Source organism: Bubalus bubalis, chromosome 12 (genome assembly GCF_019923935.1).
Source record: "Bubalus bubalis isolate 160015118507 breed Murrah chromosome 12, NDDB_SH_1, whole genome shotgun sequence".
NCBI lineage: Eukaryota > Metazoa > Chordata > Mammalia > Artiodactyla > Bovidae > Bubalus > Bubalus bubalis.
The window spans coordinates 47,002,089-47,019,485 of record NC_059168.1 but is presented as its reverse complement, the minus strand read 5'-3'; the positions used below and the strand labels follow the sequence as shown (position 1 = coordinate 47,019,485).

Below are 17,397 nucleotides of genomic sequence, written 5' to 3'. Positions count from 1 at the left end.
AAGCCAATCATTTTAAGCAGCACACGTTCTGACCCCAAAATTCTATTTTCAGGAATCTCTCCTAAGGAAATAGATGTGATCAAAATTTTCTATAAAAGATGAACACTGCAAAGTTATTTTTAATTTCAACAAATTGGAAACCTAAGTATTTAATAACAGCAAACAGTTAAATAAGATATGGTACAAGTATTCACTGGACTATTATCCAGTCATAAAATATCTTCAAAATATTTTAGCATTTCAATAACAAATCCTTAATTGCAAGGAAAATACTGAGCACACAACAAAGGAAGCAATAGATAAACTGTATTATATTGATAACTGTGCTACCAATGAGGTAAATTTATGACCAGTAAAAAAAATCAAAAGAAAATACCCTAAAATGTTAAAAGTCTTTATTACTGGGTAGAGCAGACATGGATTGGTCTTTGTTTTAACACTATTTCTTATTTTCCACAATAAATATAGATTATGTTTCAATGGTGATATGTATTAGAAGTTTGTAGTTATCAAAAATTCACTGTGGGAATGCCCTGAGTTGTTAAGAATCAAAAACAGGGCACATTTTTTAAGAGGATACAAAGCAGTCAGAGTAAAGGACATTTTTAAAAGAGCTGAATACCTGGTGGCACTTAGGATATAAGATTCAGAAACTATGTTTTCTGTAGTCTCTATGGAGTACAGTAAGAAGGACATATTGCCTTTGAGATTAGATAATATAGTTCCAACTCCAAGTTTACTAAAAGTGCCATCCATTACCTGTTGGGGAGACGGATTCTCTTGATAGCATAATTGCAGTCATCAACCTTGTTTCTAGCTTCAAAGACAACTCCAAACCCCCCACGGCCCATGCACTGAATTGGTTCAAAGTCTGTTAGATACCTAAAAAAAAAAAAAAAAAAAAAAAGTAAATTTCTAAAAGTTTGTAATAGTTTTAAATTTTGCTTTGTATAAACTAAATCTCCTAGAAATTATCTTAATAGACTGTAAATAAACTCTTATTTAGCTTTCTTTGCTTTTCTATTTGTATAAATGAAGCAAATACATTTTAATTTTTTCCTTGGGAAATTTATAAAAAGTTAAAAAGCTTCTGCTTCATGGGGAATCACTTGTTAATCATTTATTCTTACAGCAATTTTTTTTTCTTATTTATTTTAATTGGAGGCTAATTACTTTAGAATATTGTAGTGGTTTTTGCCATACATTACCATGAATCAGCCATGGGTGTACATGTGTTCCCCAGCCCCCCTCCCACCTTTCTCCCCATCCCATCCCTCAGGGTCATCCCAGTGCACCAGCCCTGAGCACCCTGTCTCATGCATCGAACCTGGACTCGAAACTATTTCACATATAATAATATACATATTTCAATGCTATTCTCTCAAATCATCCCACCCTCGCCTTCTCCCGCAGAGTCCAAAAGACTGTTCTATACATCTGTCTCTTTTGCTGTCTCAAATATAGGGTCATCGTTACCATCTTTCTAAATTCCATATATATGCGTTAGTATACTGTATTGGTGTTTTTCTTTCTAACTTACTTCACTCTGTATAATAGGCTCCAGTTTCATCCACCTCATTAGAACTGATTCAAATGTATTCTTTTTCAATAGCTGAGTAATATTCCATTGTGTATATGTACCACAGCTTTCTTATCCACTCGTTTGCCAATGGACATCTAAGTTGCTTCCATGTCCTGGCTATTGTAAACAGTGCTGCGATGAACATTGGGGTACACGTGTCTCTTTCCCTTCTGGTTTCCTCAGTGTGTATGCCCAGCAGTGGGATTGCTGGGTCATATGGCAGTTCTATTTCCAGTTTTTTAAGGAATACCCACAGTATTCTCCATAGTGGCTGTACTAGTTTGCATTCCCACCAACAGTGTAAGAGGCTTCCCTTTTCTCCACACCCTCTGCAGCATTTATTGTTTGTAGACTTTTTGATAGCAGCCATTCTGACTAGCGTGAGATGGTACAATATTGTGGTTTTGATTTGTATTTCTTTGATAATGAGTGATGTTGAGCATCTTTTCATGTGTTTGTTAGCCATCTGTATGTCTTCTTTGGAGAAATGTCTATTTAGTTCTTTGGCCCATTTTTTGACTGGGTCGTTCATTTTTCTGGAATTGAGATTCAGGAGCTGCTTGTATATCTTTGAGATTAATTCTTTGTCAGTTGCTTCGTTTGCTATTATTTTCTCCCATTCTGAAGGCTGTCTTTTCACAGCAATTTTAAAACTCTTCTGTCCTATCCAAAACTTTCCATCATCCATCAAAATAATTAATCCTTAATTCTGTAACCTTTTATCTCCTGTGGCATTCTGTACTCAAGTAGAAAATGTATTTTACTCTTATGTCAGTGCCTGTATATTTTATGGAAAAGATTTAATCAGTCCTATTATATTTAAGTAACTTTTTTTTTTTGCTGCACCATGCAGCATGTGGGATCTTAGTTCCGTGACCAGGGATCAAATCCATGCCCCCTGCAGTGGAAGCATGCAGTCTTAACCATGGACTGCCAAGGAAGTCCCTTAAGTACATTTTTATCCAGAAATTTCTCTAGGAACCAAAGCTATCTGAAATTTGCTAAGATGCCTCAGGAGACAGTGTGCTCATCACCAAAGGTATTTGGACAGAAGCTAACTCACCATCTGGCACTTACAGGCAGACCTCCACTTTGTAGCCTATTTCCCCATTAATGTCTGGCCTTGCTTCTCTGCTCTGTATATTCCAGTCAGCTTGCACCAGGTTTTCTCAAACTTGAGGGCTTTTGCTTCCACTATTGGCTCCAATGGGAACTTCTCTGGACTTCATAAAATTCTATTCTTCATTCATTCTGCTCATTTTACCACCTCTGTAAGGCCTTCCTAGACCCCTATCTTAATGATCTTATAGCACTTTGCACACAGTACATGGAATATTTAAATTAAGTCTTACTATTTTGCAGTTATTTACATGCAGCTTTCTCTCTCCACTGCCACTAATCTGTAGGGGACTTGACTACCTGGTGGCTCAAACAGTAAAGAAACTGCCTGCGATGCAGGAGACCTAACTCAATCCCTGGGTCAAGAAGATCCCCTGGAGAAGGCAATGGCAACCCACTTCAGTATTCTTGCCTGGAGAATCCCATGGACAGAGGAGCTTGACAGGCTATAGTCCATGGGGTTGCAAAGAGTTGGACATGACTGAGCGACTAACAGCCTTGACTGCAGGAAAGCATTCTTTTTTCTCTTTGTATTTCCATAGTCTAGTTTTACTTGGCAAATAGAAGGTCTAACAAATATCAATCAAATAATGCATGAATTAATAAGTAAATGAATGCATGCATGTGTGCTGTGGAAGATATTCTTCCGGCCACGGAAAGGAGAGTTGAACTACATTACCTTTGGTGTCCCTTATAAGGCTAAGTTTATTACTTTATGACTTGTACACTCATATTAATTTAGCAGTTGGCTCAGCTGGTTAGAGCGTGGTGTTAGGAGGAGAGACAATATATCCCAACCCTCCATGGGCCAATTACTGTCCAGAGAATGAAGAGTAATAATCTGTATACCTAAAAATAGCTACTCAAGGTACTTCAGTACAAATCCATCTCCCCAACTGCAAAAGCCCCAGAAGTTCACGTCCTCCTCCTGGAGGGCCAACTGAATTATCTTCCTACATTAAAGAAAACACTAATATGAAAATGGATATATCTTTTGAAAAAGAGATATATTTATTTTATATATATATATATGTATTAATATATATATAAAATCATATCCTATACATGATTACAGACTCTATAAACCTAAGTATCACCTTGACTCAGGTCCCAACTTTGGACTTAAATTCATGACTAAATCCAGAGTTCATGCTGTTAATGATGCTTAGAACATAGTAGGCACTCAATAAACACCAGGCACTCAACAAACACAGAGCTCCGGTATTTTAAAAACAACCAGCATTCTCTTCATATTGAATAAAATGAAAGGAAAATTAAGCCTGATTCAGTTTTAGAGTACATTATTCCAATTCTCTTCAGAACAGCCTTACAAATATATGCTTATTCATCATACCCCACTCACCCTCCATCTCTACCTGTCACTTACTCATGATTTATGGTTTAATTAAAATGTGACCTCATTTATGACACCTTCTTGAATTATCACGGTCAGGATTAGTCACTTAGCTCATGGTTTTTTTTCTTATATGTTTATGTTTTATCTAGTATCACCTTCCTCCACAGACTTTAAGCTCCTCCAGGTGATAAGCCCAGTCCGGTTTATTGATATTTCCCCCAGAGCCTGAGCTACTGTCCTGTACCCAGTTCCTCAGCATAGATGTTGAATGAACAATGAATGGCTCGGGTAGTGAATTGTCCGTGAAGCTGGTGGGCCCGTCTCCTCTCCCTCCCTGCCTGCTGGTGGTGTTGGCCACTGACATATAAGTCAGCATCTCTATTAGCAAGGGTATTAAAGCCTTTCCCACTTGCTGGTCACCCAGTACGTTTTGCTAGAACATACTGATTACAGTCAATTCTCAATTTTTGAGGATACAGTATGAATGCAGCTTAGATAAACCCACAGATGATCAAAATAACACACATTTTAGTTGTAATTATCAGTCTTTTCTGTCATAAAGCTGTGGTTATCCTGGATATTAAGCAATAAGTTTCATACAGAACTTCCCCTTGTCCCCACATTACGGAAGTGCTAGGCACAATATCAAAACCAAGGGGAAATGTAGCAATAATCCATGGAATAAGAAAACCGAACCATAGCACCATTTCTAGTCCCACAAAGCATTAAAATCTGTACACCTGACAGACCTGCTAACAGATTCTCTACTTATATTTTACTTTCAAATTATTTGAATTGGCTGCTTTTTAAGTAACCAATCTCTTTTTTCTGCTGTTAACAATAATCTATTCTATTGGTGTATTTCTCCCCTTTTTCTGCTTTTTATTTTAGACAGAATAAGGATAAGATAAATAACTGAGGATTAAGTAACACAGGAGATTTATATCATACTCTAATAATATAATAATTAACATTATTATTTATATCATATTTTAGTAATGTAATAATTATCAATTATTAATGTCAAGCCCAGTACATGGTAAACCCTCAATAACTAAGTTACCTGAATAACAACTCAATTTGGTGACCATAATTCTTTTTTTAATTTCAGTTTTACTGAGATGTAATTGGTGGCTGTAATTCTAAACTTTTGTAACACTATACTTCTATCCGTCTTATATGCCACTTTGAATGAGTTTAAGTCATTTGAAGGATAAGTCTGTTTCAGGGCTTCCCAGGTGGTGCTAGTGGTAAAGAACTCGCCTGCCAATGAAGGAGACATAAGAGAATAGGGTTTGATCCCTGGGTCTGGAAAATCCCCTGAAGGAGGGCATGGCAACCCACTCCAGTATTCTTGCCTGGAGAATCCCAAGGACAGAGAAGCCTGATGGGCCACAGTCCACAAGGTCAAAAAGAGTTGGACATGACTGAAGTGACTTAGTACACATACATTAAAAAGAAAAAAAAAGTTAAACAAGATCTTAGTTTAGAGGTTGTTTCTTCTTTTTTAATCGAAATAGAGTTGGCATATAATATGTAAGTTTCAGGTGCACTATATAATGATTTGGCATTTGTATACAATATAAAATGATCACCACGGTAAGTCTAGTGATCATCTGTTTCCATAGACAGTTATTGCAGTATCATTAACCATATTCCTTACACTGTCTCTTATATCCCTGTGACTTACCATATAACTGGAGGTTTAGAGCACATGTCAAATGAACAACTACTCTAGTCTTCATCTATTTCGCTCACCAGTCCCACTCCTCTCCATTCTGGCAATCCATTTGTTCTCTATATCTAGGGCTATTCCTTTCTGGATTTGAACAGTTGCCAGCAGAAGCTACAGCACACACACACTTTAGCATAAGACTCTTACCGTGACACGTATCCAGAATTTTTTATGTCATTCCAGCTACTGTCATTAGCTTCTCCACTGACAGCATCATATTTATTTTCAGTTTGACACTGAGTTTCAGATTCCTTCCTTTGCTGAAGAGGTGGGGGAAAAAAATCACTCTCAGTACAAAAGCTGAACTGAAGTTAGCTAACAATATTAGGCTGTAAAATAACATGGAAGAACAAACAATACTGAGAAAATGTATTAGAAGAACACAAAACAACAGCATTTTCTTTGTCAAAGGGAAGGGAAATGATCAGGGTGGAGCCAGGGTTGAAGAGTGAAGCAGGGGTGACAAGCACATGGAAACAAAAGTATAGGCAACAGTGATTTTAGGGTGAAATTTAAGGAAATGTACCCCTTGCCCAGCACATGGGCGCGTGCACGCGCGCACACACATGCACACACACAAAGTTTTCTATAGTCCCAACACTTTGAAATAAATGAGATTCTAAAAAATGTCTTACTCTGTGAGGATGAGGATGGAAGAGTCTGCGTACAATGAAAGTTGTTGCTACAATACAAAACACGATGGTTCCAACTATTTCTTTCCACCAGTGTAAGAGAAGAACAGGGTCCTTCTTGCGGATGTTCTTGTAATTCGGGTTGTCAAGAAATCTGACTGTGATCTGCGTGCTCCGTTTGTTTCTTTCCCTCTTATAGTATGGCAGATAATAACCATTATCTTCAAAAAAATAAACATTAGAAGTGGGTTTCTTTAAAAAGATATACCAATATGGTTCCACCATTAATTGCTAATAATTATCTAATTTCCTATGACTTATAACACTTTCAATTCCTTTTTTTAAAGTTTCATCTCTTCTTTAGCACATTTCCACAGCCTCATTTACTGTGCTTTTTCTTCCTTCTACACAGATATATTTTTCTTTATTCCATAACACCATACATTTTCTTTCTACTGAATAATAATAAGACTAAAAAAAACAACTCTTATTCATTATCTCATTAATAATTCAATCCTTTAAGTGGAAAATAAAATTAGTATTCAAACTTCCTTCGAGGATTTTAAACTTTCCTTCCATTTAGCCCCAACAAAATACCAAATTTTAGCATGATTCATTCTTCACAAGGAAAGGAAAACATTTCCACTGTGCTCTCTGGTTCATTTCAGGCTGTCAAAATGAGTCTGTCCTAGAAAGCAGCTTTTCTTTTTAACTTCTGTTTTACACAGTGTGGGCAGATTACACAGTTCTCTTTTACATTCTATGTTGATCAATAACAGACTTTAGCACCTTGTTGTTGTTGTTTTTTAACTAAATCAATTTAAATTCTACAATAACTTCCCAGTTCTACCATCTAGGGTAACTAACTGACGAGGAGCCTATGTTTTTGTCTAATACAGATTCGAGGATTTTTTTTTTTTTAATGTTCAACTGTTTAAAAGATGTTCAACTTTCATATCTGAATATATCCAGCTTTCCTGGTGGCTCAGATGGTAAAGTGTCTGCCTACAATGCAGGAGACCTGGGTTCAATCCCTGGGTCGGGAAGATCTCCTGGAGAAGGAAATGGCAACCCACTCTAGTATTCTTGCCTGAAAAATCCCATGGACAGAGGAACCTGGTAGGCTACAGTCCATGAGGTCACAAAGAGTCAGACACGACTGAGCGACTTTACTTTCACTTTCCTAAATAAATAGGAATGTGTTGCATGCCAAATTTCACCTATTTTCGACTTCCAAGCTAATTTTCTTTGTCTTAAAACAAAATTAAAATAATCCCATTGTATAGCATTTTCACATAGCTCTTATGGGAAATATCTATTTTCACTATACAGATATTACATAGACTATATTATATAAGCTGATCATTAAATAAGAGGTAATAACAAGAACTAATGCTTACTGAACATTTACTATTTGCCAGACTTGGTGCTAATTAAGACTAAGCATTATTGGATTTCCCTGGTGGAGCAGTGGATAAGAATCCACCTGCCAGTGCAGGGGACATGGGTTCAATCCCTGGTCTGGGAAGATTCCACATGCTGAGGGGTACCTAAGCGCATGTGCCACAACTGTGTTCCAGAGCCTGTTGAGTCACAACCATTGAGCCACAAATTACTGAAGCCTGTATGCCTTAGGTCCCACAAGCCACAACTAATGAGCCAGGGCACCAGAACTGTTGAAGCCCTCGTGCCCTAGAGCCTGTGCCCTGCAACAAGAGAAGCCAACACAATGAGAAGCCCTTGCGTACTCATGGTGGGAGGCCCCTGCTCTGTATAACCAAAGAAAGCCCACATGCAGCAACGAGGACCCAGTGCAGCCAAAAACAAATACGTTTTTTAAAATAAATAAATATAGCACTGTGTACACGTCAAAACAAAAAAAAACACTACATTATCTCATTTAGACCTTAGAACAATTTGATAAGTAGATATACACAGGATTATTATATCTTTGTTTTACAGATGAAGGAATAGAGACATAGGTAAGTTAGGTGTGTCCAATCTAGCATGTGACAAAACCCCTGCAAACAGTCTCTGGAACCTTGGCCATCATATACAACTTTTGCTTCTCAAGATATTTTATTTTTTGCCCTTCAACTGATTACCCTGCATTTGAATTCTATTAATTAAATTTCAAATTAATAAACTAAAATAAACAGAAGAGTCAGACACCATCTTCAGTTCAAAGGTAATCACACTTACCGTAAGGATACTGCAAGATTGAAAGTGCACCGTTACTGTACTCTTCGTGAGAAAACTTATCATTACTAAGACATTTGTCAAATTCATCAGAGCCCACCAAGACAGGAGTTCTAGAAGGAGAATCTAAAAGAAAACGGTGAAATCTTCACTGTTATGATTTTAATGAAAATGTGTATGCCTCATTCATTCAAAACACAGATATTCAACCACAGTTCAGTTTAAATACGTTAGTCAAACAATGGCCCAAGGTTTTTTCCCTTGAAAAGCAGTCTTGTAGAGAAGATGAATCATTTATACAAGTCATTAAAATCTGATGTGGTGTATGTGACAAAAAAACATATACAAGGTACAGAAAGACAGCCGAAGAAAACAGATGGCTTAATATTTGAATTCAATTCATTTGAGTGTCTCAAAGAATATGATGTGATAGCCAGATAATGTTTCACAAATATTCTTAACATAAATATAAACTAAATGATACCAAGGCATGGTCAGAGAATGATTAAAAATTTTTCTAACCTGTCTAGAGAAACATTTTATTAACACTGATTTCTACAGAAGCAGCTGTTGCTTCGATGAAATAATGTTGTAAATGATAATTAAAATTCATTAACTTCTGAAATACCTTCCCCATTTATTAGAAAGTACGAGCATGTGTGCTCAGTCGTGTCCTACTCTTTGCGATCCCAAGGACTGTAGCCCACCAGGCTCCTCTATCCATGGGGTTCTCCAGGCAAGAATACTGGAGTGGGTAGCCATTTCCTCCTCCAGGGGATTTTCCCGACTCGAGGGAGAGAACCTGTTTCTGCATTGGCAGGCGGGTTCTTTACCTGCTGAGCCATTAGGAGGGCCATTAGACAGTACAGAGTATATAATAGTTGTGATCCTTGTGATACTCAAAACTAGGGCAAAGACAGTCATGATCAGGCCTCTGAACATTTTAATAACATTTATAAAAGTTCACAGTTCACTTACGAATTAGAGGTTTCCATTTGATGGTTGGCAAAGGAATAATAGCATTTTCACTATTGACAGATTCCAAGGCCTTGGGGCTCGTAGGAAACTTTTCTGAAATTCTGACTGATGACTGCAGATACAGCTGGCCTCTGTACATTCCTAAATCAACCAGAACCCTGTCAATTACATTTAGAATCAAGTGCCAATGATTTTTTTTTTCCAAAAAGGTTCATTTTGATTTAATAAAATTAGACGAATTTCAGTTATTTATTCATGTGCTACACAGCTCTTTTCAAAGACTCATGAGCGAAGCACTCAAATTTGACCCAAAGGTTATTCAACAAAAACAGGGCAGGAAAATTATGTACACGTTACAATGTTCTCACTGAATAATCTTTGGTAAAAACTGGAAAACCCCTCTGGCAGGAAAACTGAAAGAAATAATTGTACTTTTAGGAAACTAATAGCTTAGATGAAGTAACCTTTTCTTTAAGAAAACCTAAACACCTATCGTTCACAAGATACTAACAATTCAATTAAATACTGTCATATCATGTGTGTGACGTGTTACTCTTTCAAATTCTTGCATTTCACTGAGATTGAGGGGTGGGTAGCACATTGATAGCGCTAAAAGAATTTTATGAGTATTTGGCCACAAAATTAGTTCAAATAATTAGATTTTAGGGTTTTCAAAATGTATTATATTAAAGGCTTTCAATTGCCCAGTAGCACACAAGAATTTTGTTTTGATTTTTCAGATAAGCTGTATAGATGTATAGAAAAAACTAAATATAATCTTTAAGAGGGTGCAAGTTGATAGAGATACAAATACAAATGTAAAAAGTTTTAGACTTTGAGGATACATAAGTAACATGAAACCATGCTATATAATGGCAACATTTTTAAGCATTTTAAATAAAGGTCTCTGAGAAAAAGAATACACTATGGCAATTAGAAGTTTCAGAACTGAAAGAATGAGAAAACACTGCAGAACAGAAATCAAAGTATAAATCTTAAGGCCAGAGAATGTACTAAGGAATTAAAACTACTATAGGCACACCTGAAGTAGGGAGAGACCATGTAGAAATAAAACCTGGATTCAACATGTACTATCTCGAGATAAGAGACATCCACTCACCCAAGTAAACACTGTTTTCTGTGGCTCCCCGGGCGGCTTCTACAATATCTTCTTCATCTTCTAAAACTCCATCATTGGGCGTGTAACTTGTATCATCAAAAAGACTGATGGGAATGACTTTGCCATCCTTAACCAACCAGGCAGATGCAATGGGAGTACAAAACTAAACAAACAATAACAAAAAAGGAAAAGAAAATTTAGATATCTACAAGCAGTATTTATATGTATCCCAACTCCTGAAATACCATTTAAAGACACAGATTTATTTAAAAAGTTTTCATTTTCCAGCTTTTTTGTTGTTGTTCAGCTTTACTGAGGTATAACTGACAAATAAAAATGTATGTACTTATGATATTGTTGTTTAGTTGCTAAGTCATGTCCAACTCTTTTGTGACCCCATGGGCTATAGCCTGCCAGGATTCTCTCTCCACAGAATTTCCCAGGCAAGAATACTGGTGGGGGTTGCCATTTCCTTCTCTAGGCAGATCTTCCTAGACCCAGGATCTTCTCTAGGATCTTCCCGACCCAGGGATTGAATCTGTGTCTTCTGCATGGCAGACGGGTCTATACCACTGAGCTACCTGGGAAGCCATTTATCGTATAGAGTATGATATTTTGGTACATGTACACACTGTGAAATAATTAGCACAATCAAGCTGATATAGCCATCATTTCATAGTTACTTTGTATGTGTGTTTTAAGAACATTTAAGATCAACTCTTCACTTCTGTTTAATATTATAAGGATCCTCCATGCTGTTTCCCATAACATCTAGCTCAAAGAAATGCTGCTATAACCTGTTCACCTCACCCACACTTGCTATCTTCTGTCTTTTTCATAATAGCCACATTCTAACAGAGGGCTTCCCTTGTGGCTCAGCTGGTAAAGAATCCACCTGCAATGCAGGAGACCTGGATTCGATCCCTGGGTTGGGAAGATCCCCTGGAGAAGGGAAAGGCTCCCCACTCCAGTATTCTGGCCTGGAGAATTCCAAGGACTGTATAGTCCATGGGGTCACTGTATAGTCCATGGGGTCAAACACAACTGAGCAACTTTTACATTCTAACCGATGTAAAATCACAAATTTCTTAGAGCACAGAGAACAAGTTGAAAAATTGCAAAATGGCAGTCACCTCCCCTTACCCAACATGTCTGGTCAGACTGAGAAGGAAAGAAACACAGTCATAAATTCTCAGTGGTTCTAGGTACCTGGTATTCCCACTCCAGGTGTCCTCCCTTCTTATTAAACGCCATAACTTTCCAATCCGCAACGGAGACCTTTATCACTGTATCCATCATGACAGCTTCCTGCTCTTCCACGTCTGAAATAATTTTAGACTGTTCTTTGTTTCCACTGGGCTTTAAGGTGCTTTCAATAAATCCGGCTCTAGTTTCCATGTCTGGAATATACCGAAGTTCAAAGTGGCCAACACTGAAATTCCACCTTAAATTTACAAAGGCGTGTTTTAGAAATTTACATTTTAAAAAAGGGACCAAATAATAAAGAACTCTTGTAGAGTGAAGAAACAAACACTAAAATTTGGGTGATGAGAAAAGGAACAATTAACACACAATCTTCTGGAAAAGAGCACACTATACTGATTTCAGCCACAAGAGGGCGTAAGTTGGGTCCTGACCCTTTAGAAACTGGTTCTGAGAGCTGTGATCTGACAACAGCTATGGGATAGATTTTTCTCTCAAAGATTAACAAATGTTCACATTTCTAAATCAAGACAATCTTCTCAAAACACATCAAAGTCACATCAAAATGATGCAGCTTACAGTCGGTCCTACTTCTTAATTAAAGTGTGGAAACATTTCACTCAAGTGTAGAGAAATTAACCCTTATTGGGATATCCCAATAAGCCAATGTAAAAGGCAAGATGAATACATCAAGTTTAGATTTTTATGAAAATAGAGCCTTGAAAGGCAATGTGACCCAGAATACCAAGTCTGAAGGTCATAACACCTCAGTTTCAATCTTAGTTTTCTTCTGACTGAGATCTGGTTAGCCTTAACCTTACCTGAGTTTCAGTGTCCGTATCTGTAAAGTGGTAGCAGTAATGTTTCCTCTATAATTAACATATAGAAAAATCATATGTCTATTGACACTATAATGGTCTTGACACTTAGATATAAAATGGCCCTATAATTCTGACATCTGTTAAAAAGTAGATACTCAAAGAATATGGATCTCAGACGGCAGACTCTTCCCATTCTGATAATTCAAATTCTGTTAAGTTGCACATCTGCTCCTATGGTGGCTGAACACCCAACAAGCACTCAACATTTAGGGAAACAAAATCTCATCAGGATAAAGGAGCTCCGGTTGCCAGCAAAGCCCTCGACTTACAGTCCAGGGAATGAAGAGAGAATACATTCTTCATTGAACTTGAGAAATGTTTTCAGGAAACAATGATTGTGCATCAAATTAGACAAAATCTCAAAGAATGGTTCAAAGTCTGGTTCACTTTCAAAAAGATAAACATGGGCTCTCAAATTCTTTTTATTGCACGGCAATTTAGAATTTAAACATTAGGTTTAAAAAACTCAAGCATGTAATTTATGACCACTAGCATATCTTAATCCAATCACATAATTTTATCTTAGTTTTTTAATATTTATTTATTTGGCTGCATTGGGTCTTAGTTGTGGCAAGCAGGACCCTTTGCTGTGGTGTGCGGGCTTCTCTCTAGTTTTGCCTTGTGGGCTCAGCAGATGTGGCATGTGGGCTTATTTGCCCTAGCGTGTGGGATCTTAGTTCCCTGTCAGGGATTGATCCCAGATCCCCACCCCCCACATTGGAAGGCAGATTCTCAACCACTGGACCACCAGGGAAGTTCCTAATCACGTTATTTTTTTTTTTTAATTTTATTTTATTTTTAAACTTTACATAATTGTATTAGTTTTGCCAAATATCAAAATGAATCCGCCACAGGTATACATGTGTTCCCCATCCTGAACCCTCCTCCCTCCTCCCTCCCCATTCCATCCCTCTGGGTCGTCCCAGTGCACCAGCCCCAAGCATCCAGTATCGTGCGTCGAACCTGGACTGGCAACTCATTTCATACATGATATTTTACATGTTTCAATGCCATTCTCCCAAATCTTCCCACCCTCTCCTTCTCTCACAGAGTCCATAAGACTGTTCTATATATCAGTGTCTCTTTTGCTGTCTCGTACACAGGGTTATTGTTACCATCTTTCTAAATTCCATATATATGTGTTAGTATACTGTATCGGTGTTTTTCTTTCTGGCTTACTTCACTCTGTATAATAGGCTCCAGTTTCATCCACCTCATTAGAACTGATTCAAATGTATTCTGTTTAATGGCTGAGTAATACTCCATTGTGTATATGTACCACAGCTTTCTTATCCATTCATCTGCTGATGGACATCTAGGTTGCTTCCATGTCCTGGCTATTATAAACAGTGCTGCGATGAACATTGGGGTACACGTGTCTCTTTCCCTTCTGGTTTCCTCAGTGTGTATGCCCAGCAGTGGGATTGCTGGATCATAAGGCAGGTCTATTTCCAGTTTTTTAAGGAATCTCCACACTGTTCTCCATAGTGGCTGTACTAGTTTGCATTCCCACCAACAGTGTAAGAGGGTTCCCTTTTCTCCACACCCTCTCCAGCATTTATTACTTGTAGACTTTTGGATCGCAGCCATTCTGACTGGTGTGAAATGGTACCTCATAATGGTTTTGATTTGCATTTCTCTGATAATGAGTGATGTTGAGCATCTTTTCATGTGTTTGTTAGCCATCTGTATGTCTTCTTTGGAGAAATGTCTATTTAGTTCTTTGGCCCATTTTTTGATTGGGTCATTTATTTTTCTGGAGTTGAGCTGTAGGAGTTGCTTGTATATTCTCGAGATTAGTTGTTTGTCAGTTGCTTCATTTGCTATTATCTTCTCCCATTCTGAAGGCTGTCTTTTCACCTTGCTAATAGTTTCCTTTGATGTGCAGAAGCTTTTAAGGTTAATTAGGTCCCATTTGTTTATTTTTGCTTTTATTTCCAATATTCTGGGAGGTGGGTCATAGAGGATCCTGCTGTGATGTATGTCAGAGAGTGTTTTGCCTATGTTCTCCTCTAGGAGTTTTATAGTTTCTGGTCTTACGTTTAGATCTTTAATCCATTTTGAGTTTATTTTTGTGTATGGTGTTAGAAAGTGTTCTAGTTTCATTCTTTTACAAGTGGTTGACCAGATTTCCCAGCACCACTTGTTAAAGAGATTGTCTTTAATCCATTGTATATTCTTGCCTCCTAATCACGTTATTTTAAATGTAAAAATTTACATTATTTGAAAAAGGAAACAAAAAAGTATTTGACCAAATAAATTATACTTTAACACTTTAAGAAAATAGATTAAAGTATTATTTTAAAATTGAGGTGGTAGTCAGACAAACCACAAAACTATCTACCAGAGAGAATTTCAGAGTCCAACAGGCCCAAGTAAAGCAAAGCATATCAGCTTTGTCTGTCTGTATTCAAAGAACTTTGACCAGTGAGGTTGCTGTGAAAAGTATCATAACCTAAAACTAAGCTAATATATGGGCTTCCCTGGTGACTCTGGTAAAGAATCTTCCTGCAATGCAGGAGACGCAGAGATTTGGCTTCAATCCCTGAGTCGGGAAGATCCCCTGGAGGAGGAAATGGCAACTCACTCCAGTATTCTTGCCTAGGAAACCCCATGGAAAGAAACACCTGGGGGGCCACAATCCATGGGGTCGCCAAGATTCAAACACAACTGAGCGACTAAGCAATAACAATAACAAAGCTAATATACAGTCATTGTATGGGACTCCTCCTGGTTACCATATCTGAAAGCACATGGTGAGAAGTTCAGCTCAAGATTTGTTAATATTAATAGTCATGAAGCCGTTTTAAATTTAGGGGCTACAGGGACTTCCCTGATGGTCCAGTGGTAAAGAATCTGCCTTCAGATGCAGGGGATGTGGGTTCAACCCCTGGTGGGGGAACTAAGATCCCACATGCCACACATCACAACTGGAGAAGCCTGTATGCTGCAGCCAACACCCAGCACAGCCTAAATAAACAGATAAATTGAGGGGCTTCATTTCTCTTTAAAAAGTAGTATGCTTTTGGGGAAACAAAAACAGTTCAGAAAATCTCAACAAAGAAAAAGCCGATGAACTCTGGTCTTACTGTACTTCTAAACATCAACAGCAACATCATCTAAATACACACTTCTCATTGCCACTGCGAGGTCCAACGGCTCTCACAGTTTTCTGGGTGCGCTGCAGAAGCAAGATGTCTTCTTCTTGTTCCATTTCATCATTATCCCACTGGCGACAACCCAGAGCTGAACAGATGTACCTCACCTGAAAAGACAGGTGTAAAATTAGTAAAGAGAACACATTTCAGGAGATCAGAGACAGTAAAAGACTCTCGATAATTTATAAAAAGTGAAAGGAAATTGAGGAAATGTGTAAAAAGTACCCAAGGATTAAGAAGCAACAGCTATACCGTTTAGCACAGGGGCCTCTACTCAATACTCTGTAATGGCCTATATGGGCTTCCCTGGTGGCTCAGCAGTACAGAATTCGCCTGCCAAAGCAGGAGACATGGGTTCAATGGAGAAGGAAATGGCAACCCACTCTAGTATTCTTGCCTGGAAAATCCCATGAAAGCTACAGTCCAAGGGGTCGCAAAGAGCTGGACACCACTTAGCGACTGAACAACGATGACAGTGGCCTATATGGGAAAAGAATCTTAAAAAAGAGTGGATATATGTATAACTGATTCACTTTGCTGTATACCTGAAACTAACATAGCACTGTAAATCAACTATACTCCAATAAATTTTTAAAAAATAAATTTTAAAAAACTGGAAAAAAAAAGCAGCAATAGCTAGATTACCACCAGTTCCTAAAATGAAACATTCAGAACCATAGAAGTGCCAGTGAATATTTACTTCAGGGAACAAGTTTCAGGATTTAGACAACTTCAGTCTTACTGTGAGCACTTATTTCCATGAAGAAATGGAGAGCTAGTTGTGATCTCTTGTAATAATACCATGAATAAAATCCAAGGTGAGCTAAAAAAAAAGAAAAACCACCTTGGAGTTTCCATACAACAGAAGCATTTAGTTCTAAAAAATTTAAACCTTCTCTAACAGCTGTTAGCATTTTCAAGTACCTCTTTCAAATCCTCATTCGAAGGAAAGGGGAAATTCTTTGGATGGTGTAACCAAAATCCTCACAGAAAGAAGTGTACCTGCTAGGATACCAGAATTTTGGAGCAGCACATCAAACCACAAAACTAGCTGCCCAGGTTCAGTCCCACTGCTTTACAGATGAGAGCACTGAAGGAGAGACAGGACCATAAGGCCTCCTCAGAACAATACAGATGCAGGTGGCTGGAGAAGGCAAAAAGCTTGCGAGAACAAGGAGGGCCCATGGGCCGAACACTCAGACAAGGGATCATCAAGTTTGAAAAACTCAAGGATCAAAGACCTTTTTTCTATTCTTCCTTGTTTTCAAGTCTATATACAAATATTCAAGTACTGATGTATTCAGGGGTTAGAAAGAGATTTTTTACCTTTCTAAAAAAGCATATTTTTAGTTATTCCCAACAATGGATTTATAAGACCCAATCTTAAGAGTCAGTTTATTTCCTAAAAGCTAATAATGGAGAAAGCATAGGTC

The 17,397-nt window shown here is 37.8% G+C and overlaps 1 protein-coding gene across 1 annotated transcript in view; it reads right to left on the bottom strand.

Moving 5' to 3' along the window:
* Positions 1 to 17,397, bottom strand: part of EIF2AK3 (eukaryotic translation initiation factor 2 alpha kinase 3) — an 82,815-nt gene that overhangs the window by 23,085 nt on the left and 42,333 nt on the right. The window contains exons 4-11 of the mRNA XM_006074737.4: positions 15,938 to 16,071; positions 11,932 to 12,166; positions 10,723 to 10,885; positions 9,603 to 9,743; positions 8,628 to 8,750; positions 6,429 to 6,646; positions 5,941 to 6,053; positions 760 to 882 (exon numbers count right to left, since the gene is read on the bottom strand). Coding sequence (XP_006074799.4) covers positions 760 to 882; positions 5,941 to 6,053; positions 6,429 to 6,646; positions 8,628 to 8,750; positions 9,603 to 9,743; positions 10,723 to 10,885; positions 11,932 to 12,166; positions 15,938 to 16,071 — 1,250 coding nt within the window. The remainder of the gene's footprint in view (positions 1 to 759; positions 883 to 5,940; positions 6,054 to 6,428; positions 6,647 to 8,627; positions 8,751 to 9,602; positions 9,744 to 10,722; positions 10,886 to 11,931; positions 12,167 to 15,937; positions 16,072 to 17,397) is intronic.